The sequence below is a fragment of the Neoarius graeffei genome, chromosome 11 (assembly GCF_027579695.1).
Source record: "Neoarius graeffei isolate fNeoGra1 chromosome 11, fNeoGra1.pri, whole genome shotgun sequence".
Classification (NCBI taxonomy): domain Eukaryota; kingdom Metazoa; phylum Chordata; class Actinopteri; order Siluriformes; family Ariidae; genus Neoarius; species Neoarius graeffei.
This window is the reverse complement of record NC_083579.1, coordinates 66,599,969-66,625,124: the sequence shown is the minus strand read 5'-3', so window position 1 is coordinate 66,625,124 and position 25,156 is coordinate 66,599,969. Positions and strand designations below refer to the sequence as shown.

The following is a 25,156-nucleotide window of genomic DNA, read 5'->3' as shown; positions in this document are numbered from 1 at the left end:
AGCCATTGCTCCTCCTCTAAACTTTCAAGCTCGCTTCGTGATTGATGATCTTTGGGGCGCTTTGATAATTGACTACTCCGAGGTAAGGCACAGATTTCTATCTTGAGATGTGATTGGACGAAAGACACATTTAAACACTTTCCCTATAAAAACATTTTTTTCCTGCTTGGGAAAGTTCATTTTACTCAAAAAGGGGTGCTCAGTATGTCCTAACAAACAAATAGCCTCATAGTTAGACGAGTAAGTGGATACAACAAAGTCATTTACATTGACTCGGAAACAAGTGATTTTGGAAGAGACACTGTGCTGGAGGTGGATCTGTAAGTTATGGTTGATATTATTTTTCCTTTCATACAGGACAAAATTCAAATCGTATGTTTTTTTTACACGAATATTTTGTCTTCAGAATATTATTAGGCAATAAGTGAATTTGGCCTATAATGCTAATCTTCTAATCCGACATCTATTCTGTAGTCTAACCAGATGCCAAAGAAGTGTGCACATGGAGTAAAATGCAATGCAGATTAACGCGCAAAACGAGTTTGAGTGCTTTTTTTTCCTTCTTCTTCTTCTCTCTTTCTTTTCCTCCCAGATACTTCAATCCTGTGTGACTGTGTGTGCTGTTGTTGTTTGGCTCCCCCCGTGCGGAGTTGAAGCCGTCCTCTCTCGTGTGCGCGCTGCGTATCGCAGGGTTTGGTCTGTTCTCTGTGTGCGCCGCGGGACTGGCTGTGGCCGCGCTACTTCCGGGTTCCGTCATTCCACTGCGCGCCGCTCAGCGCTGTGAACTCACTCTGTTCTATAAGCGCGCCAGCAGCCAACCTGCCAACACTCGCTGACACTCACTCATCTCAGACCGCGCCATAGACGAATACCTGCCGGGGAAAGGAGAGATCTGCAATGGCAATCTTTTAATTTTTCTCCCTGTTTTCCGTCTTTCCTTTTTTCACAGCACTCATAAAACAAGAAAACGAAGCGGAGGCGTGGAGGAGACGCAGAGTTGCTGGATGAAAACGGACTAAAAAAGATTTCGTCCTCTCTTGAACATCATCACCGACCATCATTCATTCATTACCTTGACAACCTCTGGCTTTGATTGACAGCCGGAGTGGCAAAAAGCCATGAGACACGACAGTTTAGTTACATGCAGGTTGTTGATGGGACGATTGTAGCCTTCAGTTTGCTTCTTGACATTTTTTTTTCGACTTTTTGGGGGGCAAGGAGGAAAACAACAAAAAATTGCCAAACTCTTCCCGATGCCTGTGTTCGGTCTGAACTGTATTGGAGAATAGGTGAATTCACCAAGTTGGTTGAAAAAAGGGAATCTTACCACTAAATCACGCTCTTACAGGACTGGGATATTAAATATACGACACGTCCAGGAGTTTATTGGAGCGCAGCCTGATGGCGCAGAGGGTAGGTTTTAAATCTCTAACCCTTACCTATATGCACATTCACTATAGGAAGGGCCGCGTGTATCGCTCCTTTCACCACTCTGACTTTTCATTTACAAACTGCGGATGTTTATTTGATATTTTCCGCCGAATCTCGAACCCACTGCTCGCCCGGTGTGCAGCCCTGCGGTGTCGCGGCGGGCTCGAGTACTTTCTGCAGCAGTTATGAAGACAGCTTTAACTCAAAGCTCCTACCCTAAGTAACTCGAAGCAGCACTGAACTTTAGCATGTTTCTGGTAAACCACAAATAATTCTGTTATTCCTATTTTACCCTGTCGTGCTAGGAAACACTTTTCCGACCCCACTCAGCAGAAATGTTAATCTTTCTTTGACGCTGCTCTTGTATTTTCACACCTTAGTTTGTCTCTCTTACATGCTGCATTTGCATAATATTCTTTATGCATGTCTTTCTTTCTTTCTTTCTTTCTTTCTTTCTTTCTTTCTTTCTTATGTGTTGATTCTAGTACGATGAGTTGGCCCATTACGGCGGTATGGATGGGGTCGGAGTTCCGGCGTCTATGTACGGGGACCCGCACGCGCCTCGGCCGCTGACCCAAGTGCACCATCTGAACCACGGGCCGCCGCTGCACGCGAGCCAGCACTACGGCGCACATGCCCCGCATCCCAACGTAATGCCCACCAGTATGGGTTCAGCTGTCAACGACGTTTTAAAGCGGGATAAAGATCAAATTTATGGGTGAGTGAATTATTATTATTATTATTATTATTATTATTATTATTATTATTATTATTATTACGCTTGCGCTTATTTAGCTGCTCGTTTTCTCTGCTTCTGGTCAAACAGTTAGTCAAGCAAAGTCGTTGTATTTTGTTCAAATTTGCCGAGCCTCTTCAACAGCCATATTTTCCTTTCCCTCCAACAACATTCAGTTTAAAACACAGCTGTCAGTTATATTTAAATATTAATGATCTGTTTCAGGTATTGTTTTGTTTAAATGTCAGCAAATAAAAAAAAAACAAAAAAGCAAAGCAATGACAATAACTTTTGTAAAATAATAATAATAATTATTATAATAATAATTATTATTATTATTATTGTTGTTTGCGGAAACGACAGTTGGAGATTTTATATTGAAATGAGTGTGTTTTGTGCTTAGAAAATTCACTCGAGCTCAAAGACAAAGTTAGAAAACTCTAGAACCATTACATGGTGGATTATAGCCGAGCAAAACACTCGGCAGTACAAAGATAATAAACAAACATGCGCATTGGTTAAGAACAGATGAACTTTGGTGTATGTTTGAAGGATATCTTTGCACAATCCTGACATGAGTTTATAGGCTATTGCTCACCAATGCGCTTCATAGCAAACGCTAAAGGCCGAATAATAGCTACAAGTACGCCTTTAAGCTCCAGTGTAAACAGCCAGGAAAACACGGGGGAAATTTTTTATCACAGCCGGTTGCGGACAGTTACTTTGAGGGATTCTGTTTAGACTTGTATTCACGCTCGTTTTCCCCTCTTGGCAGTCACCCGCTTTTCCCTCTGCTCGCGCTGGTGTTTGAGAAGTGCGAGCTGGCGACGTGCACGCCCAGAGAGCCCGGGGTGGCGGGAGGCGACGTCTGTTCCTCCGACTCCTTCAACGAAGACATCGCCGTGTTCGCCAAACAGGTCACTCCTCAACACCCGTCTCTGACTTTATCTCACCTGTCAATGGGTTTCAAACCACTTGGGCGGAGGGAACAAAACCAAAACTATTCCCAGATTAAAAGCAGCATCTACATGAATTCTGGAGCAAACATAAAATCATGTGCAAAGTATATTTTTCTTTCATTATTATGCATGCTATGGTTGTTGGGTGTTTTTTTTTTATTTTTGTTTTTGCTTTTTTTTTCCCTCCTACTGCACTGCTGGAATATTTTTCGAGCAAAATACCCTCATGCATGTTATCTTATTATAATCGTGTGTAATAGCCTATAATTAACAGCTGCCAAAGAGATGTTTAAGAGAATAAATATAATGGAATTAATTGTGATTTTAATGGTTTTAGGTTCGCGCGGAAAAACCTTTATTTTCTTCAAATCCAGAGCTGGATAATTTGGTAAGCTCGTCTCGTGAACTGTTATTGTTTTCTAGTGAGCCGTTTGTTTGCTGATGTGCTGAAGAGTCCCATAGCTATTTATGGGCAGGTTAGCAAAGTAAATACGAGGGGATTTTGATTCAAAAGCACAACCCTGATGCTGGACAGCTTTTCTTTGAAGTGAATAAGAGGGAAGCTCCAAGAGGTCTCGAGTGGCAGAGCATTAGGCTACCACAGGAGGCCGTGAAGGAAATCACTGATTATGCGCTACGACTCCACACTGATTCTACCAAAAGCCTAATCACGATTATCTGAAGTGGAGTGTAATTTGCTGTAGACTGTTGCCCTCATATCAAGCACGCAGTCGTGTAACAGTGCACACGGCACCATATCACAGCAAACACATGCTATTATTATTATTATTATTATTATTATTATTATTATTATTATTATATTTCCATTAGGATATTATTGTGTTAGTAGGATATAATATAATTTTCGCACATTTAGTAATATTGTACTTATTGAAACACTCGTGTATATTTAGTCTGCAGGCGGAAAAATTAATATATGTTCTTTTTCGCAGATGATACAGGCTATCCAAGTATTACGGTTTCATCTTTTGGAGTTAGAAAAGGTAATGTCTGCTTTATTTATTTATTTATTTATTCATTCATTCTTTTGCATGCTTAAGATTTGTACGGTTAATTTAATGTAGGTTAATTAGTAAATATTCGGACAATTTTGCTCTTTCTTTTTTTGTGTGTGTGTGTGAAGAAGAAAACTAATATGGCTGCTGAAAAGGCGCAACATAGCCCTAATGCTGTGTATTATTTCATTTATTACTTTTGGACATTTTATTATCTATAATAATAAATAATAACAATAATACACAGCGACAGGTCAGATTCACATTCAAGTTCACAATGTGGAAGATTTTATTATTATTATTATTATTATTATTATTATTATTATTATTATTATTATTATTATTTTAACTTGTTGCTCTGGTCCCCATGAGAATAATAACCGCCGCAACAATTTCACTATTGTTTCCCTTGCCTTGGCCCTTTACTGAAGGTTATATTTATCCTGCATGCCATTATGAAGAAAACACAACTTAAAAATATCCTGTACCTATAAACATTCCTCTGTGCTTTAGGTGCACGAGCTCTGCGACAATTTTTGCCATCGGTACATCAGTTGCTTGAAAGGAAAAATGCCAATAGATTTGGTCATAGATGAGCGGGACGGCAGCTCGAAATCGGACCACGAGGAACTTTCGGGATCTTCTACCAATTTAGCCGATCATGTAAGTAAAATGGTTTTTATTTGCCTTCCTGCGTATACGGAGAATGCACTGTACCTATAAAACCGGTGCTGTTTCAGACCAACAGGCTGCTCGAAAATGCCTTGAACATTATAATATGGAGCCAAGTTGTTATTGTCTGACGCGGTGGCTGAACTTTCCTTCACCTTTTCCTGTGAATAATAGCACGGTCAGAAAAGATTTCTGAAGCTAGAATTGACTCTGGAGTGTGTTGGACTACAGATGTTGGTTTTGTGTGTGTAGTAGATATTTGTCGGATTTGTATACAGCCTGTTTAAGGAAGTTGTTTGGGCCTGGTTGAAAATGCTCAAGGAAAGGTTGCGTCGTTTTTTTTTGTTTTGTTTTGTTAAGTCGGCTTGAAGTCGGCTTGAGTTGCACTGATGCACATCTAGAAATAATAATTTTGCAGTCAAGTCTTGGACGACGCGCATGCGTGCTCAAATAAATGATTGCACGAGCCTGACACTAGAAGAGGAAAAAGTTAATAAATTCCTGTGTGTGTGTGTGTGTGTGTGTTCCCACGACCATCAGGTTGATAATGTTTGATCTGCTTCATGGTTTGGCAGCGGTCTTGATGGTAATGTCTTTAATTGTTTTTTATTGATCGCCTTGTGGTTTCCTCTCACGCTCGCGCCCAGTTTACGGCCTTTAGGCTGCGCTATATCCTGACTCCGTTTATGTGCACCTGAAGTGTAGTAGCTTTGAATTTGGAAATCGATGGCGTGGTTTAAGCGTGTTTATTTGTCTGTAATAAACGCAGCGTGGTGAAAAACGGTCGTGGTGATGTTCGAATGAACCCGCGTTAATGCGCTTTATACCTTCAGTAGGTTACAATGAAGCAAGTCAAGTTGGCGCATCAAGGGAATGCTGAATAATATGTATCAGGAGCACAACAAAAGCCTATTAGGAGCTAAAGCAGATTGGGGTGGGTATAAAGTCACTTGCATTGCATCTGTCGCCGGGTTTGGATATACACTGCTTTCCTGTGGTTGTCGGAGGTAAAAGTCGGAGTTCCGGTGGGCTTTGGGATGCGATCAAAAAAAACAAAACTAAACAAGATGTGTAAAACTTGCTTGGAGAAGTGCAGAAATGAGACACACTGCTGTTTATACTGAGGAGATTAGATAAACTAGCTCTTTAGCTTCATGGCAGCAGATGGCTGATAGTCAGTCTCTCTCCCTCTCTCTCTCTTTCACACACACACACAGCCTGTAGCACTGCATGGGCTACTTATTAGAGATATACTTTTGATAATTAGGAACACAGGTTTATAAGACAGATCAGTCAGTCTGTGGTCATTTACACCGACCACCTCATTAGTTGTTTTACTTCTGAACGATTTATTTCTTTCCTTTGGCAGGAGCGACATTTTACAACTGCTAAATTGACCGCTCAGTGCTATTAAACCTGAAGTTTTCATTGTGTTTGAATTTTTTTTAAAAGCTAAGACACTCATAAGATAAACTATTTAACTGGTATGTAAGTTTAGTTATTCTTATATCACGTACTATACTCCACTATATGTAGAATTTATAGGCTGTTAGCAACATGCTAATATAAACATAAGCACTGATTAGCGTTCATGATATGAGGTTAGGATTAGATTATTATTATTATTATTATTATTATCTAATTTTAGCACCACGGTCTTTAATATATATATATATATATATATATATATATATATACTGTACAATGCTTCAGGCATTATTCCTTCATACAGTATAGTAATGGTAGTAAAATGTCAGACAATTAATAGGAATAGTGCTCTTGCCCATGTCTCTGCTTCCTTGCAGTGAATATGGGTTTACAACAGTTAGGAAATATTAGCTAAAAGATTTTTAAAAAAAAACTCCAGGAAAAGTACCTAGTTGCTTATTTATTTATTTATTTATTTATTTCATTAAAAAAAGGTCTCTGGGTTGTTATTATTCATTCCTATTCCCCACTCTTTTTTAACTAGAGAGGGGCATGCAATCTTATAGTTAGGTATGCTAATTTATTTAGGTAGAATCTCTCTCACGTCCATTTTTCTTTGCTTTGCTATGCATTTTTAATATATAGCCCAAGGCTACATCTCATTTGGCAAAAGCTGGTTGCTGGGGATGATGAGGCTCTTCACCATGAAGAAGACAGCCCCTTGTATTAGTCGCACGCCTTCTGCAGCTTTCTCGCTCTCCCATCTACCTGACACAGGCACTAATAAGCACACTATTTTTCACACCCCAAAGCTGCACTATTGTTCTGCTTAGTGGATTGCACAGATACAGGCCATGTTCATTTCTTCAACTTGCTTCCTGTTACTGTCCGCTCTCCAAAACACCATAAGCGACCTTCCTTGTGCCCTAATGTCTTCTCACAAGAGAAAGCAATGGAGTCAGTTTTATAGCCTACATGAAAAGTGAATCCCTGTGAAAGGGGTAAGCCAGTTTTCATCAGTAATCAGAATGCTGCTATTACCAGACTTTTGTGTTTTAATTAATACAGTGTAATTCTGTATGCTACATCTAATTAATATGGATGAAATGCATTAATGCTTGCTAAGTATTATCTGCGCTAATTAATTTGTCTTTGTGTCTGCTGCGAAGATTTTTAAAATGTATTTTTATACTCCTGAAATCATTTCATTACTAGGGTGTAGTTTGCTATAAATATTTCAGGGTGTGTTTTACTCGTTCACTCACGCTTGTGGTCATAGTATGTCTTCGCCCTGAAAACAACTGCATTCACATTCCTTAACATCTGCATTTCTGTCATGTGTACTGGGGTGAATTATGTGTAGAGCAATAATATTTCAGCTCATCTCATGCAGTGAATTTCAATCAATTCATAAATCAATTAAAAGTGCCATACCTCTCTTTTATAGAGGCTATTTACATTGTCCTTGCTCTGTGATCGACTACTTCAGGCTTCTGTGTTTGCATACATATAGCCTACAGGGCTTCTAAAGCCAGTGAACCGTGCATTTACTTAGTTCTGGGGGTCTTCTAAATTAAGCAGCACACGCAGATGTACTCCGATAGGATTTCCCCTTTCAAGTAACGTGTTGCATGATAGCATTCACCACCCCTCAATTGTTTTGTGATGGGATGATGTCTGGCTCTACATATCCTATTTGATTAGTGTTAGAGAGCTCAGGCCTGTTGGCAGGACTCCCCTATGAGCCCCTATGAGAAGAGAGGGCTGCATTTAACTTGTTGCTGTGTAACCTAGAATGCTACAGTCTCTTACTTTTCAAAGAGCTGTTTGTGCTATAAATAATTACTACAAGATTGCAGGACACTCACTAAGATGTTTAAAATTCATGCTTATTTTTGTGTAATCTAAAATGGCTCCTGTTAATGAGTATGGCTTTTTGGTTTGGTGTTTGCACAATTCGCTTCAAATCACTGATCTTAGACGACCCGATCGAACGTTTGTAGTCGAGTTTGTCGATACCATCCCTCGGAAAATGAACCATGCACGTAGTCACTAATAAACCATTAGCTGTCAATTATTTGATGCTCAATTGATACTTTATTTTTATATTTGGCAGATAATTGATGGTCTTGTAAATACACCATGGTTGCAGTCAACCAGTTCTTTAAGATCTTTCAAAGCACCTGTGTAATTATGTGTTAAATTCGACAAAAGTATGCGAGGGGTTTAAGCGTAAGATGCATTTGGAAATGTCAGGACCTGAGGATTTATGGGGTGATATGTTTCGTGTGTGTCAGCATGCTCGGTGATGTAGCTGCGATTCCTTTCAGCAATAGTATGCAAAGGAGTCTTTTTAAACAGCACTGTCCTGTCTCTACATGCATTTTTCTGTAAGTACATCAGGTTCCCTAGGAATCAGCATACAGCCCAGTCCATCCATCCATTATCTGCAGCCGCTTATCCTGTCCTACAGGGTCGCAGGCAAGCTGGAGCCTATCCCAACTGACTATGGGTGAGAGGCGGGGTACACCCTGAACAAGTCGCCAAGTCATCGCAGGGCTGACACATAGACACAGACAACCATTCACGCTCACATTCACACCTACGGTCAATTTAGAGCCATGCCTTTGGACTGTGGGGGAAACCGGAGCACCCGGAGGAAACCCACGCGGACAACATGCAAACTCCACACAGAAAGGCCCTCGCCGGCCGCTGGGCTCGAACCCAGGACCTTCTTGCTGTGAGGCGACAGTGCTAACCACGACACCACCGTGCCGCCCCCATACAGCCCAGTGACAGTGCTAAATCAATTTTATTTGAGATTTGAAGGGGTATTGAGAGAAGATGGTGGGGAGAGCCTGCAGAGTGAGTTGATAGGCATGACAGGTGTGTGTCAGTGAGGAACAGCGGATAGCCACGGTATCAGACATTCTCCTGTGGCCTGTGCCTCTACAAGCTTTCCCCCATATTGTCTCTTGCTTTTATATTAATTACAAGTTGCATTATCAGCCATGAGTCGGTAACCCCGGCAAATAGAAAAGGCTGCCCCAAGAGACGGGCCGTCCTTGTATCTTATTTTCCATCTACTCCTATTGTGCTGCACCTCTGTGTTTGCTGGCTGCTGCACTTCTCCTCCTGGTAACAGTGCTCTTTAACACAATTAGGGAAAATCATGGAGTGAACCACGTTTGACTCCTAATTATCCCAAACTACAGGGAATAGTCACATGAGCAGATTTTTTTTATTTTTTTTTCTAGTAAGATGGAAAAAAGCGGGGGCCTCCGTAGTGAGATTGACGAGGGCCGTTTGGGTGATGCTCTGGCGCGCTCTTTCTCTCTTTTTTTTTTTTTTTACAGCTTGTTTGAACTTTAATGGACTCTGGGGAGTCCTGACAACTGTTTTGTTGTGTTGCGAAGCCTGTATCTGTTGAGCAGCCCTCTGACTGTGGCACAGACAGAGAGAGAGAGAGACCACTGTATTATTCATACCAGGGGGAAAAGACTGTTGCTTTAGTTCCAGAGCTGAATGAAGAAAGTTAACGCTGCCTGGTATGACTGCTGTGATATTGGTTGTGTTTTTCAGGACACGCATGGCGGAAATGTGTCTGTCTTGCTTGTTTGGGTTAAAGACCATGTGCTGTCTGTGTACTGAAGACTGTTTAGCGCTTAGACAGTCATGTTCACAGTCATGCTGTTTGTTGTCTTATGTAATTTGGTGACTTATAACAGGGCCAAGATTCTCTCCTCTGTTCAACTCTTAATTATGAAAGCATCATGTTACACAGTTGAGCAATCTATAATTTTTTTGAACTAGAAATTTGTTGAAATTTCAGTTGTTTTAATGCAACAGTTTGACGGTGTATGGTTTGGAGCGTAGTTTTGAGGCCTGTCTTGCCCACAGTGGGTGTTTCACCGCCAGGAAGTGGAACCCAGTCATTTTCTTTCCTTATAACAGCAAGGCCCATTCTAAGTACATAAGTTTGGCTCAACTGTACTACATTATACATAGTGATTTTTTTTTCAGTCTTTACTGTCTCTCCTCTCCTTCCTTTTTATGGCATTTGCTCTAAAGATATGATGGAAATCTTATGACCAAATTAATGACATTTTTGCTGGTCTGATGTCACTGAGAATGACTAAAAAGGTGACTTGGGATAAAGGACATGCTTGTAGAAATGTTTCTTTTAACAATTGTATTAACTAAATAACCAGAATTAGATTGATATTTTGTATTGCTAGCAATATGTGCGGCAATTGACTTTTTTTTACTTCACAAGTCCTTGGTAAAAGTCCACAGTCCTGGCATGTAGTCATGCCTCAAATTGGCAGGGTGATCTACAGTACAGCTAGAAAACAACACGGGCAACTGCTAACCAGCAAACACCTTCGCTCTTTTCTCTGTACAGTATGTGCGTCAGTCAGCTAGACACACGCCTGATCACTCTCAGATTAAGAGTTCAACTCCGACTGTAATGAGCTTACGCCACATGGCAGCTTTGTATCTCCAGACACGTTACAGAAATGTTGTTATTATTACTGAAGAGTACGTATCTGTGGGGCTGTGTCTGCATGCAAAGGAGTGACACATGGGATAAAAGAGAGCAGAAGAGTGGGCTGAGGTTTGCGGGAAGCCTTGATACAGGCCTGAGTTTGTTTGGCTTGGGTTCTTTTCAAGGGGGCTGCTCTGTGGCGCACAGAAACGAAGTCAGACTAGCTCTCTGACTGTATAGTTCATGCAGTGCAGCTGATACGTTGGCTGCAAATTAATGGTTTTTTTTTTTTTTTGCATTTGGATATAGTGTGGGAGTGTGTGAGGGTGAGGTGACGTGGTCAGCAAGTCCCTCTCCGGTTTGAGTGGCAGAGGAAATTCCACCTCTGGCCTGCCTTGGTTTTTTACACAGATAAAGCTTTTCCTGTACAGTACAAATCCTGTTTCCCTGCGCTGAGCACTCAGGCAAAGAGAACGACCAGGAAGGGTGAGGAGGAGAGGCCACTCCGAAATGACAAACTCGCCATTTTGTTCATTTCTCCAATGTGTGTGTGTGTGTGTGTGTGTGTGTGTGTGTGTGTGCGCATCTTTGTCCATAACCAGTCTTTGTCAGATTAGAGAGAGACCACCTCTCATATCTTATTCTCACTTCTGACAGTGCTAAAGATAAATGGCGCTTGTGGTGTACATCGACTTTTGAGCCCAATATATTTCTCACTTGACACGGAAGTCTCACTTGGTTATGGTATAAACTAACTTGACATTTTTCCGCCACGTGTGTTTAGATAGTTCTTTTGCGCTTGCTCAGGATACGACGCTACATTAAATACAGTGGTGATAGACTCTTAGGCTGTAATTAAGCTGTTAGGCCCGTAGTGTTTGGAGCGAATCCCTGCCAGGCTAGGACAGAAGTAAATATGAGTATGGAGCTGTCGATTTGGCATGTTTGTCTGAGCTCAGTGCTTGTCGAGAGCAAAGGAGAGCTAAAACAGGCAGACCAGAGATCCACACAGCACTCCAGAGCCTCACTCATGTCCCTCTCACATTTCCAGTGTGTTCATGTGGTTTTTCTCTCTCTCTCTCTCTCCTTTGCCATTCATTCCTGTGCTCTGCTCCTGGTTTGCGGTTTGGATGGGGAACGTGGATGGATGGATCCCTTCTGTCGGACCCCAGAACCCAGCTTCCTGGAGAGACCACGATGACGCCACTTCCACACACTCGGCAGGCACGCCAGGGCCCTCCAGCGGAGGACATGCCTCACAGAGCGGAGACAACAGCAGCGAACAAGGTGAGCATAAATACACACAGACATGTACAGCGTGCTGATAAACACATACAGCATTAGCGTACACATATGCTATTTAATACATAATTAAACACACACAATCACATGTACATGCTATATACAGTACACAAATGCAAATCTCTTTCATTTAGTAGCAGGTTGGGTTTGTTTGTTTTTTAGATATTAATAAATAAGTGAAAGGTGATTAATACGAAATGGTTCAAAATTGTAAGGACTAAGGCTAGTGCATTTGTCATCATGAATCTCAGCGTTTTAAAATGTTAACATTCGTTCTGGATTTCTTACTTTCACTCCTTTCATAATTTATATTCATCATCATGGCATTTGCTAGAAAATAAATTTTAACGCTCAGCATTTACACCCACTCACCCGCACAAGAACGGTACACATCCACGGACTACGGCATGTTCGAAGCTTGAACCTGTAGCTGTTCTGAAGCACAGAGTAACCCTTATGATTAATTGCATTTTTCTGCCAGCTCTTAGTAACGTGTAAAACATATTAACTCTGCTCCGCTCAGGAGAAATAACAGACAGGCTTGTGTTTTCATTAAGCACTGGACTGCCAGAGTCAGAGCAAGCATTCAGATGACTTTGTGGCTACTCTTTTCTCCTGTCTTACACATTGCACTCAACCTAAACGCCAGGACTAACTAGATATAAACAGTTCCCTCGTCTTCTGTTCTTCATCTTTCAACATATTCAGCTACTCCTCCTATAGATTTGTTTGCCCTCACAACTCTTTCTAGAAACTTCTAGAAGTCCTTTGTTGATGAACAATGAATGATTACTCCTCCACTCCTCCTCTGTGTTGGCCAGCAAAGTGTGTGCCGTTTGCACAGGATTTCATCACACATGTCCGGATTCTTTACGCTGCCTGACACTGATTTCACGTCCAATAGCAGTCAGCGTCTCACCAACAGGCAATCACAGGTATCGATGGAGCTCTGTATAGCATCGAGGCTTAAATACACTCTCCAGAGGGATGGCTGTTTTACTACCTTCTCCAAACCACAGCGCCACATTCACTACAGCTGTTTGTGGTTCACTCGTGTCAAGAGCAGTATCGTCAGCGCTTAACCATCTTGCTCATCAGCGACGCGCCTTTTACATGTTATACCATACAGTTCTAGAGGCAAAGCTAATCTTCCACTCCCATCAGCAGTTAATCAGATGTGTCTAAACATAGTGCCTTACCTTATCATATATTGTCCTGATTAATTGATGCACGCAAGGCTTGTAAGCTAATAAGCAAATATATCGGAATGCAAAGCGTAGTGGTGCCACGTAAGAGCGTATATCGGTCTCCTTATTTATTTATTTTTTTTCTCAGGCAGGGCAGGGAATCAGGGAAAGGCCCAAGAAAGCAAAAAGGAGGAGAGAAATGCACTGCCTATTGATTATCTTACACACATAAGTACAAGTGACCTGTAATCCACAGAGCACTTATCGACTCCTGTGCACCAGATCCAGTAACGGCTGATCGATACAGGCCAAGACGGCTACGGTACAGTGTAAAGTGCTCAGGCCGGACTCAACCCAGCCGAGCCCAAAGGCACTTCAGCATGAAAGCACACCTTCTTTTCTTCTGAGTGATAGAAAGAGAGAGAGAGAGAGAGAGAGAGAGGGAAAAGAGGGCAGCTGATTTACTGCTCTAATGAGGCTGTCCCTGCAGCCAGTTGTTTTGTGTGAGGCTCGCTATGACCTTTCGCTCTGCTCAGGAGCCCTGCCGCCTCATTTTTCACATTCTTGCAATTACGTTAACGCTTGAAGCACTCACTGACTCCCAGCTCCTGCCCGGGCCTGGCTGGACGTAGCTCCACTGCACTAAATGGCTCCGGCTGCTTCCCAGCGGCCCATGCTGCTCATCAGTGAAGAGTTTCCACACTCCGCTGAAAACAGGCCAATTGTACGTTAGCAGAAAAAAAAGCGAAGAGAAATAGCGAGATGGGGGAAAAAAGAAAACTAAATGATGTTCATAAAAAAGTACTGTAAAACCATAAAAAGTCTGAGCTCTTGGGCACAGGTGAAGAAAATACATAGATAGATATAGATGCTTCTTTGACACCTGGACTATTTCTATCTAAGAGTCTTCATCCTAATGAAGAGTGCATATTTCAGGTTAGAACCTGTACATACTATACTGTGCAAAAACCTTAGGGACCCCTTTTTTTAAAAAAAAAATACTAATTTGTCTTAGATGTTTATTTTATGGCTTCTGCATTATTGGGTAAGTTAAAAAAAAAACTAGAGATTTTGATTTTCGTTCTACATTTCCAACCAAAATGAACCGTTATAGAAAAATATTTCTATGATAGTAAAAAATAGAACATATATTGTATGTAATAGACCACGTTTCAGGAAAAAAAGATCATTCCGGCTGTCAGGGATTACCTGCAAACTCGGAGGGAAGTGAGACAGTGAAAGTCTCCAAAAGAACTGAGGCAGTTTCTCTAAAGTGCTTAGAAAAAACTTGCCAGCTAATTTACATATAAAACTGTGAAAAACGTACCTGAGAATAATGATGCATTTTTAAAGACTAGAAGTTTTAATGTAGAAAACATTTAATTGCATTATTTTTGAAAGCATCATTGCTTTGCAGCATTTCTTTCCATGTGCCTAAGACTTTTGCACAGTAGGATACTGTATAATTCACACATGCATGCATATCTGTGGAGACAGTTAGCTAAAAATATTGATATTGTGTGGTTGTTATTAATCAGTCCCTGTCTGTCCCTGTTTGTGATACAATATTTTAAGCATAATTACTTTTTTTTTTTTTTTTAAATAACCCTACCTTAGGGCAAAAGAGCAGATCTGCTGGCTCACACGCACTTCCTGTACTTGCTCTTCTGTCTGAGGAAAGATATTAAATAGATTTTTCTACTTGGACTAATTTCCATTAACCAAGTTGGCTTTATGAACATTTCTGAACAAGTTGCCCATTAGTTTTCCTTTAGCTCAGATCTTTGCTTTGCTATAGCATGAAATCGGTTTACAGCTTCAACGTTTTGAACTGCAGAAAGCACCAGCCAGCGGTCTCTACTGTAGTTATTAGATATAAATAAATAAACTTAAATAGAAGCACACTTTGCAGATTTTTTCAGCAATTGAGCATCCCTGATGACACGGCGAGAGCACGGATTGTAGAAGCGCTGTGTGGGTGCATGATTGTACTTGGGCCGTTGAGTGCGTGGCAGGCCTCTCCTGGCCTAAGGCCCCTCTCTGCAGGGTCAAAGTTTCTTATAAGTAGTTATTCCTGATGAGGGCACAACTCCCAGCGTGAACAAGGCCTGTTGACTGGGCCTGTTTCTGGATATAGAGTGCATTTGCCCTGTTTTCCTTCGCAGCAAGCTTCCAACGTCTGTGCCACAGAATGGAAGAGGGCAGAACAGGAGAGGAAAACACAGAAAGATTCCAGCTTCATTAAAAATCAAGATGGAGGCCGTGTTGTGTGTTTGTTGTTGCCCCTGGCTCGCAATGAAATCTGTTAGGTGTGTGTATGTGTGTGTGTAGGGGGTGAGGAGGGGCTTGGGAGTTGCTGCCTGTCTCTCCATGCCTGTTAAGAGTATAATTTAGAGGAATAATTAAAACCGAATACTGCCCCATAAACAAAAGATAAACTATAAAGCAGCAACATTGCCTGCTGTTTCATGGCTGTCACTCCCAGCTGTTGGAGGACTGATCATTTTTACACAGTGCCCAGGCTCACTACAGCTCAATGGTCCAGCAAAGACTACAGCCTTGATCACGGTGCGCAGTGCCCCGCTTGGCAATATACACTCTCTCATGCACAAAAGGGCTTTGGATGGAACAGGTGTCTGGAGAATAGCTTATATTTGAGCCAGAACGTAGGCTGTTTACAGCAGCCACTCTTGTATTTTTCTTAATTGTTATTTAATAAGAAGTTTATTTTGTGATTCAGTATGCCACCATGCAATTTAGACTAGAGCTGAGCTGAAACATCATATGATGCTAGAGATTACTGGCCGTTGAGTTGTATATCTATAAGCAAGACATTGACTTGGAGAACATTTGTGTATAGATGGGCTGGTGGTGGTGGGGGGAAACAACATAGTGGATACTTTCAGACTCCCATTAGCATAAAATTGAGTAAATAATTCATGATGAATGCGTAATCTTAAGGGAAAGCGCTAGTTAATGTAGATAGTGCTCTGAGAGCACGTTTCTTGCTAGATTCAGCATTCGCAGTTCTTACGGGAAAAGGCTTCACCACTCAGTCGTCTCTGTTCCGAGCTGTTTCAAGGGGTTGCACTCTGAAGCTCTCTCGCATTCCCACTTACACTCTCTACTCGCTCTCTCCTTTTCTCTCCCCCTCCCTCTCTAATAGACTCTGGCCTTTTTCCAGAGAGTGATTAAACAGAATGATCATCTCTCTCTCGCTCTCTCTCTCTCTCTCTCTCGCTCTCTCTCTCTCATGCTCACCAGCTCTCTCTCTTGCTCATTCTACATGTATGCCTGATTAGTGTATTAGAAGAAAAACACATTAAAGGCAAAGAAAGCAGAACGCTATTGATGTTGTCCAGTAAGTTAGTGAGAGTACTTCTAATAACACCATCCTTTCTTCTCCACCCTCTTTACCTTTGTCACACCCTGTCTTTTGACTTTTTTTTTGCCCCCAGGTGATCTCTCTCTCTCTCTCTCTCTCTCTCTCTCTCTCTCTCTCTCTCTCTCTCTCCTTGCCTGCACACTCTGAAACGGGTCAGTGTTTTGAGTATTAGCTACATACAAATGAATGTTGTGAACCATTCGAAAGTTTTTAGCGTCTGTACCTTTTTTAAACTAAGGAGGTTTATCAGAGCAGAACAATAATGATGAACTATCCAGAGCTGAGTGATTTTTACAGCAGGACAGCAAGAGCTAGGCATGACGAAAGTAAATGAAGACAAGGGGGGGGGACAGAAAAGGGAGAGTGGATGGCTGGTATATGAAGAACTTGCACTCTCCAACCTCTTTCATATCCTGGTGGTGAGTTTGAACACACAGGACCTGATGTCATATGGCTAAAAGGGATTTGAGACCACACCCCTAGGGGTTCCATGTGCTCCGTTAAGCCACTGTACTTTTACAAGCATGGCAATGCGCTGGCCCTTTAAAAAGACACCAGTTTGCACTGGAATTTTTTCAGTCTTGTTTTGGCAAGCCGTGCCTGAGGGGGTCAGCTAAAGAAGTCATTCGTAAGGGGTAATAATCCGATCACTCCTGTCTCAACCAGATTTTGTTTCTCGCTGACTGCAGGTGTTTGTTTTTTTTTTTTTTTTCCTTTTTCTGCAGCTGCTCTGTGTGAGTTTTCATCAAAACTCAAGAAGAGACAAGGGAAGAGACAGAAGTCGCTGCAGTTGTGTCGGTTTTGACCTGTGTTTGTTGCTGCCTTTCCATTAGAGCAGTCAACGGGGTTAGAGAGGCCATTGTACTCAAAACACACCTGCAGGGAAACTGCAAAGCTGTGCCTAACTGCTCATCCAGGCCATTTAAGGTGTACTTATTTGGGAATTAACACTGACTCCTAGGCCCCCCTCCCGTCAACCCTTTTGTGTTTGTCTGGTGGGCCTTACTCTCATTCCACTTTCTTCTTTCTTCTGCCTCCCTTGGCTTTCTAATCCACCCGGCCTCCTTTTCCCTATGGCTCTGCTAATGTCCGAGCCCCAGTTGCAGGCTGGCTTCCTAGAAGAAAGCGAGAGTTGCTGAACCTGTGCTTGAGTGTCTTTAGCCTGTGCAGGCATGGTGTGGCGGAGCTGGAGCTAAGCAGAGCAGCCATACCCTACAGGTACCTGTCAAACGGAACAGCTCAAGAGTGTGGGAGGATGAGAACGAGAGCATGGGCAGATTTGAGTTTGTCTCTCCCCCGCCTGCTTCCATCGGCACAGCTAACACATTTATGCAAATCTTTTTGGGCATTATTACAGATAAGCTCATTTTATAGCCTGATTTCCACTCTCCTGTGTGCTATAATGAGTCTCTGAGCGTGGGGGTGCTTGTTTGGGGAAGAATACCGGCCTCGTGCCCTGCAGTCTGCACACAGTGGAGAGCTTTTGTTTTTCCATTTGAAGAGAGAGGGACGGAGGAGGTGTTGAATTTGACAGTAGTTAGTGCCATTAGCTCTTGTTATTGGAGGCAGCAGTCTAATAATTTCTAATTACCCCAAGGAGGTATTAGGAGTGTTAGGAAGCAAGGATAATTTCTTATTTACACGCCTCAAGCAGTGAGCACTCTTAAAGAACGGAGGGTAATGTGAAACAAAACAAATCAACATGCCAAACAGGGCCACAGCCTGGGGGGAGATAATGTTCATTATGCATTACGATAATTCATTTAGAAGGTTATCAATTTCAGAATAGAGGGGGCTGTTTTGAGGATTGGGTGGGGGGAAAGCAACACACATCCATCCATGATTTCAAAGAAAAAAGATGTAGAAAGAAGGATACCATTCAGAAATGGTCTGGCTGCTGCATTTCTAAAGGCTCGGTACAATTACAGTTTCCATGTTTCCAGGCATAACATCTTTCCTAAATGCACCGAGTCTTTTCTGCGTTCTATCCCTGGCATTGTTTTTCTCAACATACAGAAGCTTGATTTGCCTTTAATGAAAGCAGTTTGGCTAAAGAATTTGCTTTTGATGCCATTTGTTCTGACTTACCCTGAACATAGCGATGCTCTTTTTTTAAAAAAATACTATAACTGCTGTTAAAGTGGCTTCAGTAATGAACTGGATATATTGCATGTTTCACAAGTGCCATGTTTTGATTTCAGTGTCCTGACAACATATGTTCCTGCTCTTCTTTTTTTTTTTTTCCAAACCCATCTTTCCTTGGACAGTGAAACAGGAATGAGTAAGTCTCCATTAGAACAATTGCAGGAAACTTAGGAAAGAAAATAAGAGTGGTAAATGAGAGAAGAAAGACGAAACGAAAGCTTAGAGTTAGCCGTCTCCACAAGCGCACTCTGTCAATAGCAAGAGGAAAAACAAACATATTAGAAGACTTTATTTAATGTAGATACTGAAAAGAAAAGCACACAGAAATCTGCCTTACTGAGGGTAGAGCTGCATTGTTTGGGCCAAATACTTACTCTCTGGGATGCAGTCCTCAGACAACTGCCTGTCTGGTGGAGACATCTGTGGAGGCTGACCCCCTGACCCCAAAAAAAGAATGCTGTGAAGGTGGGGGAATGCTGACTTTACCCCTCACATGGCCCGGAGGACAGCCGAGCGGCGCATGAGAACAAACTCCGCAACTATTAAAAACTACACAAAGAAAGACAGAGAGAGAGAGAGATAACAAAAAAGAAAAAGCTAGATCAGGCCAAAACATATAGGACTGGTCTTTTTTTCTGCCCCAAAGGCCTCGCTGCTACTGCTCCTCCTCGGACCCCCATGAGATCGTTTTCATCCTTTATGAGTAAAGATGAGCCGGGTGGAGACGGAGAGCAGGAGAGGTTATGTAGCCGAAGCTCTCCGGTCTGGTGGGGAGCTGCTCCCTGCTGCCATGGCCGCCCGCTATTCAGTGCACCTGCCATTGTGTGGGCATCCATCCAGCTCCATTGTTGTAACAGAAAATGAGTCGTGCTCCCTGTGGCTCTGGAGGCATGCAGGAGCAGTTACAGCCATCACTGCTCTCATTCCCACAATCCACCACATCTGTACTCCTTTTCCTCCTGATTTTATATGCTACGTACATTTTGCTCACGATTGGCTATTCACTTTCAGATAAGTGTTTGTCGGTCTGTCTGCCTGTCTGTCTCTCTGTCTGGATAAGTGAACATTCAGAGCTACACTCTCTGCCCATGAGCTTCAGGCGACTGCCTCGGCTTCTTCTTCTGAGGTCTGATGGGAAGGGAGAAATTGGAAAGTCAATAGTGAGGGCCAGAAAAAGAAAGAAAGAACCAGAAGAGAGACAAAAGAAGAAGAAAAAGACGAGCGCAAAGAAAATAATGGTCTTGAAGAGGCATAATGGTGTTGAGGAATTGCATCAGATGTTTTTTGACCATGCTAATACGTTGAATGTGCCTGTTAATGTCATCATTAAGAATGTGCCACATTATAATGATATCTCGAGGAACAGGTTCAAGATATTATAGCTAATTCTCTATAAGTTACAGCGCCAAAGTGCACATATGATGTGACTGTCATCATCTGCTACTCCATTTTTCAATACAGACTTTTTTTCCCTGAGGAAAAGCCTGGGCTCTCCAACTCTTAATGTCAGGCAGCTAATTAAGGAAACATGCGAGTAATGTGTGGGATAATTCATTTGGGCAGGTCAAGGTGTTTAGAGTGGCAATAATTGGATCCCTGGACTTCCAAACTCTTATTTCTCACTGTGGTAATAAGCACCTCGCCATCTTAGCAATGGACCGAGTGCAATTTTTACTGTCAAGAGCTTTCAGGGCTCTAAAGTCAGACAGAGTGCCAACACTGGACTGTAATAAAATGACCTGCTGATCTTACCTTGCGGACTATAGATGCTAGGAGCTCATCAAATGCTGGCAGCAGCCGCCATTAACAGAGGAAAATTGTCTCATGTCAAGGCATTAAGCCAACCTTACATGGTCCTGTTACGATGCTTCCATCTTAATTAATTCATTTACAGCCTAAATTTTTGGTATGTTCTGCTTACGTTTAAGCATTCTGGAGAGCACTAAGGGAATTTTGGAGAGGGTTTTCCCTTTAAGTTGGAAGAGAATAAAAGGAGTGAATGCTTTTTTTTTTGGAAATGATAATTACAGTCAGGAATGTCTGTGGGGAGGACAGCAGGCCATGGTTATTGACTTGTAAAGGAGCCGGTAGGTGAGTCTTGACAAGACGCGAGCAGGCCCGAATCTTGTAAAGAAGTATCTGATTTCTCTGCTAGTTGGGTCCCTAGAGAGGCTGCCGTGCTCTATCTCTCTCTGTGTTGATCGTGGGCTCACTGCTGTATGGTAAAAAAAGGGCAGATAAAAAAGAATGTAAAGTGACTTTTTTGTGAGAGAAGTGTTCTTTGCTTCTGCGAGGTACATTGGGGTGAAGGGGGGGAAAGTGACTATATTTCTGTGTATGTGCGTGTCAGACAGCAAGAAAGGTCAAGTAGTAAAGAGAAGCGAGTCAGCAAGAGGAAAGACAAAAATGGTGATCAGCTAACATGGCTGCTCACAGGCCTGACTAATTTATGAAGGCAAACCATGCAGGAGAGGCAGGTGGAATTGGAAGAAGTTTATGCAGACTCCGGTGAGCAGGCACGGCCCTGACCCAGGGGGGGACTCTTCTTGGTTTGAACTTTATCAGGGGCTACGCTTAATCAATAAACTATTGGAAAAAGAATTAATTACTAAAGCAGAATAAAACAGCTGCATTTTAAACTGAGGATTCATCAATTCAGTAATCTCTCAGTTTCAACCCAGGTGCCAAGAGGATCATTCTGACTTCATGTAATGAGGAACTGTGGGAGTTTAGCTCCCCTGTAACACTCTTTTTCTCAAACGCGCACACACACACACACACACACACACACACACACACACACACACACACACACATACATACACACACACACACACACACACACACACATACATACACACATACACTCCCACTATGATCTCTTTCTTTCCTCCAACCGTGCCTGATAGTTGAGGAATTCACACTCGTCTTTCCTCAGCTGTTTGTCATCACTGCCGGATCTCCTGACTGAGAGAACCTCCTCTTCCCTGTTCTTGCCTCCATTTGGTGTCCAATGGCTCACACTCCCCCGCCTTCTCTTCTGCCACATTCCCTTCCTACCAAATTCCTGTCTTCCCAGGGATGGCGAAAGGGTATTAATGTGAAAGGCTCCGATGCTGGGGCCAGTGGAGCGCGTTTGTCGCTCTGAGGGAGAAGCGGACATTCCTGAACACAGGGGCCCCCCCCATCACCCTAGCAGGACCCACCTCTCTTCTGAACCCAGTGTAGTGAATTTCAAGGAGGGTTGAAAAAGGGTTATGGGTGATGAATTGGGTTTTTAGTGAGCTCATTAGGAAGCCAAACAGAGTTTAGCCGGTGGAGCGGAGTGGAGTGGGGCCGTAGCGCAGTAATCAGTTCTGCTCGCTTTGTTCCCTGCCTCCAGGACATTTTCAGAGCAAAACTTCATGGCAGTGAGCTGATGAGAGGGTCGACTGAGCAGAGGCTACAATCTGATGGTTGACTTGTTGATTTATAAACCTTTTAATTCATTTACTCTCCCATCTCTTTCGCCTCGCTCGTTCAAATGAGCAAGGCTAAAAAACACGCCTCCGTGAGCACCTTCTTCGATGGCAGTGTCCAGCGTCTTGTGGTGGACTATCCTTAAAAAACCTCAAGGTTTATTATGCATTTGTTTTAGTTGGAAGTGTCACTGAGGGTAAATAATCACCATAAGCAATATTATCTGCTTGAGAAGTGTGTAAAATCTGAATCTTAGCACTGGAATGAAGGAGCATCTCCCACTCTCTCTCTCTCTCTCTCTCTCTCTCTGCAGCTTCTCGCTCTTTTCTGAAGAGGACTTTGATATTCCCTTACCAGGAATTAGCAAAGCCATATTGCCGTTAGCAGCCAAATCCACACTTCTTTTCTCTCCGCCTGTGTTTTCTTTCAAATCACACTCTCTCTCTTGCTCTCTTGCTCTCTTGGCTCTTGGTGTTTTTCACAGTTTTCCCCTTATCATTTGCACAGCATATGAATCCTGTTTTGGTGAGAATTTATGTAATTTGCCCTGCTAATTATTGCCATAATTAACACTTTAATTACTGCAGTGTGAAACCGCTCTGCTCCGCAGGTCTCCGCCTCCACCGATAGCAAGAGTTCGAGACACAGGCAATCAGGCACGCAGGCTCAGTCGTTATTTGTTTTCCATAATAATGCAGCCATCAAAGTGTACAGGGACAGAAAGATAAAGAGATGAGGAGAGAGAGAGAGAGAGAGAGAGAGAGGGGCTGGGTGCACCTTGATAACCTCTGGGACCAATTAGTACAATTTGATTTAGAAAAAAAACAGGGAGGAAGAGCTTGGGCTGTGTGCTTGGTTTAGGGAATGGGGTGGAGTTGTCAGAGAGTCAGTGAGTGTGAAATCTTTGGTCTAGACCCAAGGCCCTTCATTAGGCTCTGATCCCTGTCTCTGGAGCGAGAAGCAGTCATGGGTATCACAGCGCCTTTTAGTTTTCCCCAAAAGGAGTGTGAGAGGAGGTGGTGGTGGTGGTGGGGGGTGCTGTTGCTCTCTCATCCTCAGCAATTTATCCCTTTACAATTCATGCAAATTGGAGCCTGACATCTGCAACAGCCTGATTGTTTCTCAGTGTCTCTCTCACATATCTTTATTGCATTTCTTTTGTCTTTTTTTAACTCATCTAAATGAACTTTCCTGTTTCACTGGGATGTAGATGCACCCCTCCTTTCCACAGACACTTCTCAGAGCCTTAAACCATTCTGCTCAAGGCCACAGTGCATCCACTGCATGCACGTACAGTTGTGGTCAGAAGTTTACATACAGTGACATGAATGTCATCTTGGATATGAACGTCATGGCAATATTTGGGCTTTCAGTAATTTCTTTGAATCGTTCTTCTGTAGCAGAATGATTGTACAGTATACATCAGACCTGGGCATTTTACGGCCCGCGGGCCGCATCCGGCCCTTTGGTTCATTCTGACCGGCCCGCGTAAGGTTAATTAGAAATTACAAAATAAACGTATTTTCTAATGTTACCTCATGCATGGACTGAATGTGCATTGCTTTTATTTTGAAGTTGTGTTCAACAAAAACGCAATGCGCGCGATATGAACATGACATGAAATCCCACGAAACCTAATCCCGCGATAACTACTTCGGTAATTTGTCCAGACCAACCACAAACTTGTACGTCATCCTTCAAACGGTCCAGCCAATCACATAGTGTGACATCACCAGCAAGCGCCAGAGCCCGAGCCGATCTGTAGATCTGATACCTACACCGAATCGACACGGCATCATTATTATAATATGATGTATCTTGCTTGATATTTGGAGTAGAAAGACAATATTGTGATGTCTTTATTGTGTTTTGGGGTGAATGTGACTGAAAAAAAATGGTACAAACGTTCACATTTTGTTAACCATTGTTTTGGGAAATTTGATTGAATAAATGACATTTTTTTGTAAGGCAACCTCGTTTTTTCCATACTCTTACCAGTCTTAGCAGCTTGTAAAAACAATGTTATTTACTGCTTTATATAAAGAAATACAATTAATATTACGCAGAATTTAGTTCAGCCTTTTGGTCCGGCCCTCCACAAAATTTTCTGTTTCTCATGTGGCCCCATGGAAAAAATAATTGCCCACCCCTGGCATACATCATTAATTTAAAAAACACTAGAATTTAGTGCACAAGTTTAAATTTTCTTTGGGTTTTCTGAAGTCATCACATGGTAAAAATTATACATACAGTGTCAAAAATATACATACAGCACACCTAATATTTGAGTAAAATGTCTCTTCGCAAGATTCACCTTGACCAAACATTTTTGTTTACCATGAACAAGCTTCTAGCAGAATTCTGGTTGGATATTTCATGACTCTTCATGGTAGAATTGGTAGAGTTCAATTAATTTTTTTTTCTTGGCATGGACTCGACTTATAAACACAGTCCATATATTTTCAACAGGGTTGAAGTCAGGACTTGTTTTAAGCTTAATGTTAGCTTGCTTTATCCTCCACAACTAGCTCTGATGCATGTTTGGGTTCACTGTCCTGTTGGAAGTCTCAAGTCCTGTTCAAGTTTCTGATGGTTTATGCTGAAGAATTCTGAGGTAGTCCTCCTTCTTCATTATTCTGTCTACTTTGTGCAATGAATCAGTTCCACTGGCAGCAAAACAGCCCCAAAGCATAATGAGCCTACCACCACCACCACCACCACCAGCTGGTACAGTGTCCCTCTGTACATGGTGGTCATTGTGGCTAAACAACTCAATCTTTGTCTCATCTGACCATACAGCTATCCTCCAGAAAGCTTTTTTTCTTTGTCCGTGTGGTCAGCTTCAAATTTTAGTTAAGCTTGAAGGTGTCAATTTTGGAGCAGGGGGTTATTTCTTGGATAGCAGCCTCTTAATCCATGGTGATGTAAAACTCACTGAACTGTAGAC

At 42.3% G+C, this 25,156-nt stretch overlaps 1 protein-coding gene across 12 annotated transcripts in view; it reads left to right on the top strand.

The window, feature by feature from the left end:
- meis2a (Meis homeobox 2a) overlaps positions 1–25,156 on the top strand; it is a 77,637-nt gene that overhangs the window by 2,256 nt on the left and 50,225 nt on the right. For 7 of the 12 annotated variants that reach the window (XM_060934606.1, XM_060934607.1, XM_060934614.1 and 4 more), the window contains 7 exons: positions 593–1,413; positions 1,917–2,149; positions 2,943–3,084; positions 3,464–3,514; positions 4,080–4,130; positions 4,656–4,805; positions 11,862–12,018. In XM_060934606.1, coding sequence (XP_060790589.1) covers positions 1,402–1,413; positions 1,917–2,149; positions 2,943–3,084; positions 3,464–3,514; positions 4,080–4,130; positions 4,656–4,805; positions 11,862–12,018 — 796 coding nt within the window. In that variant the 5' untranslated portion in view covers positions 593–1,401. Of the gene's footprint in view, positions 1–592; positions 1,414–1,916; positions 2,150–2,942; positions 3,085–3,463; positions 3,515–4,079; positions 4,131–4,655; positions 4,806–11,861; positions 12,019–25,156 lie in introns of those variants that run through there. The other 5 variants (XM_060934610.1, XM_060934613.1, XM_060934612.1 and 2 more) reach the window with 2 other exon arrangements.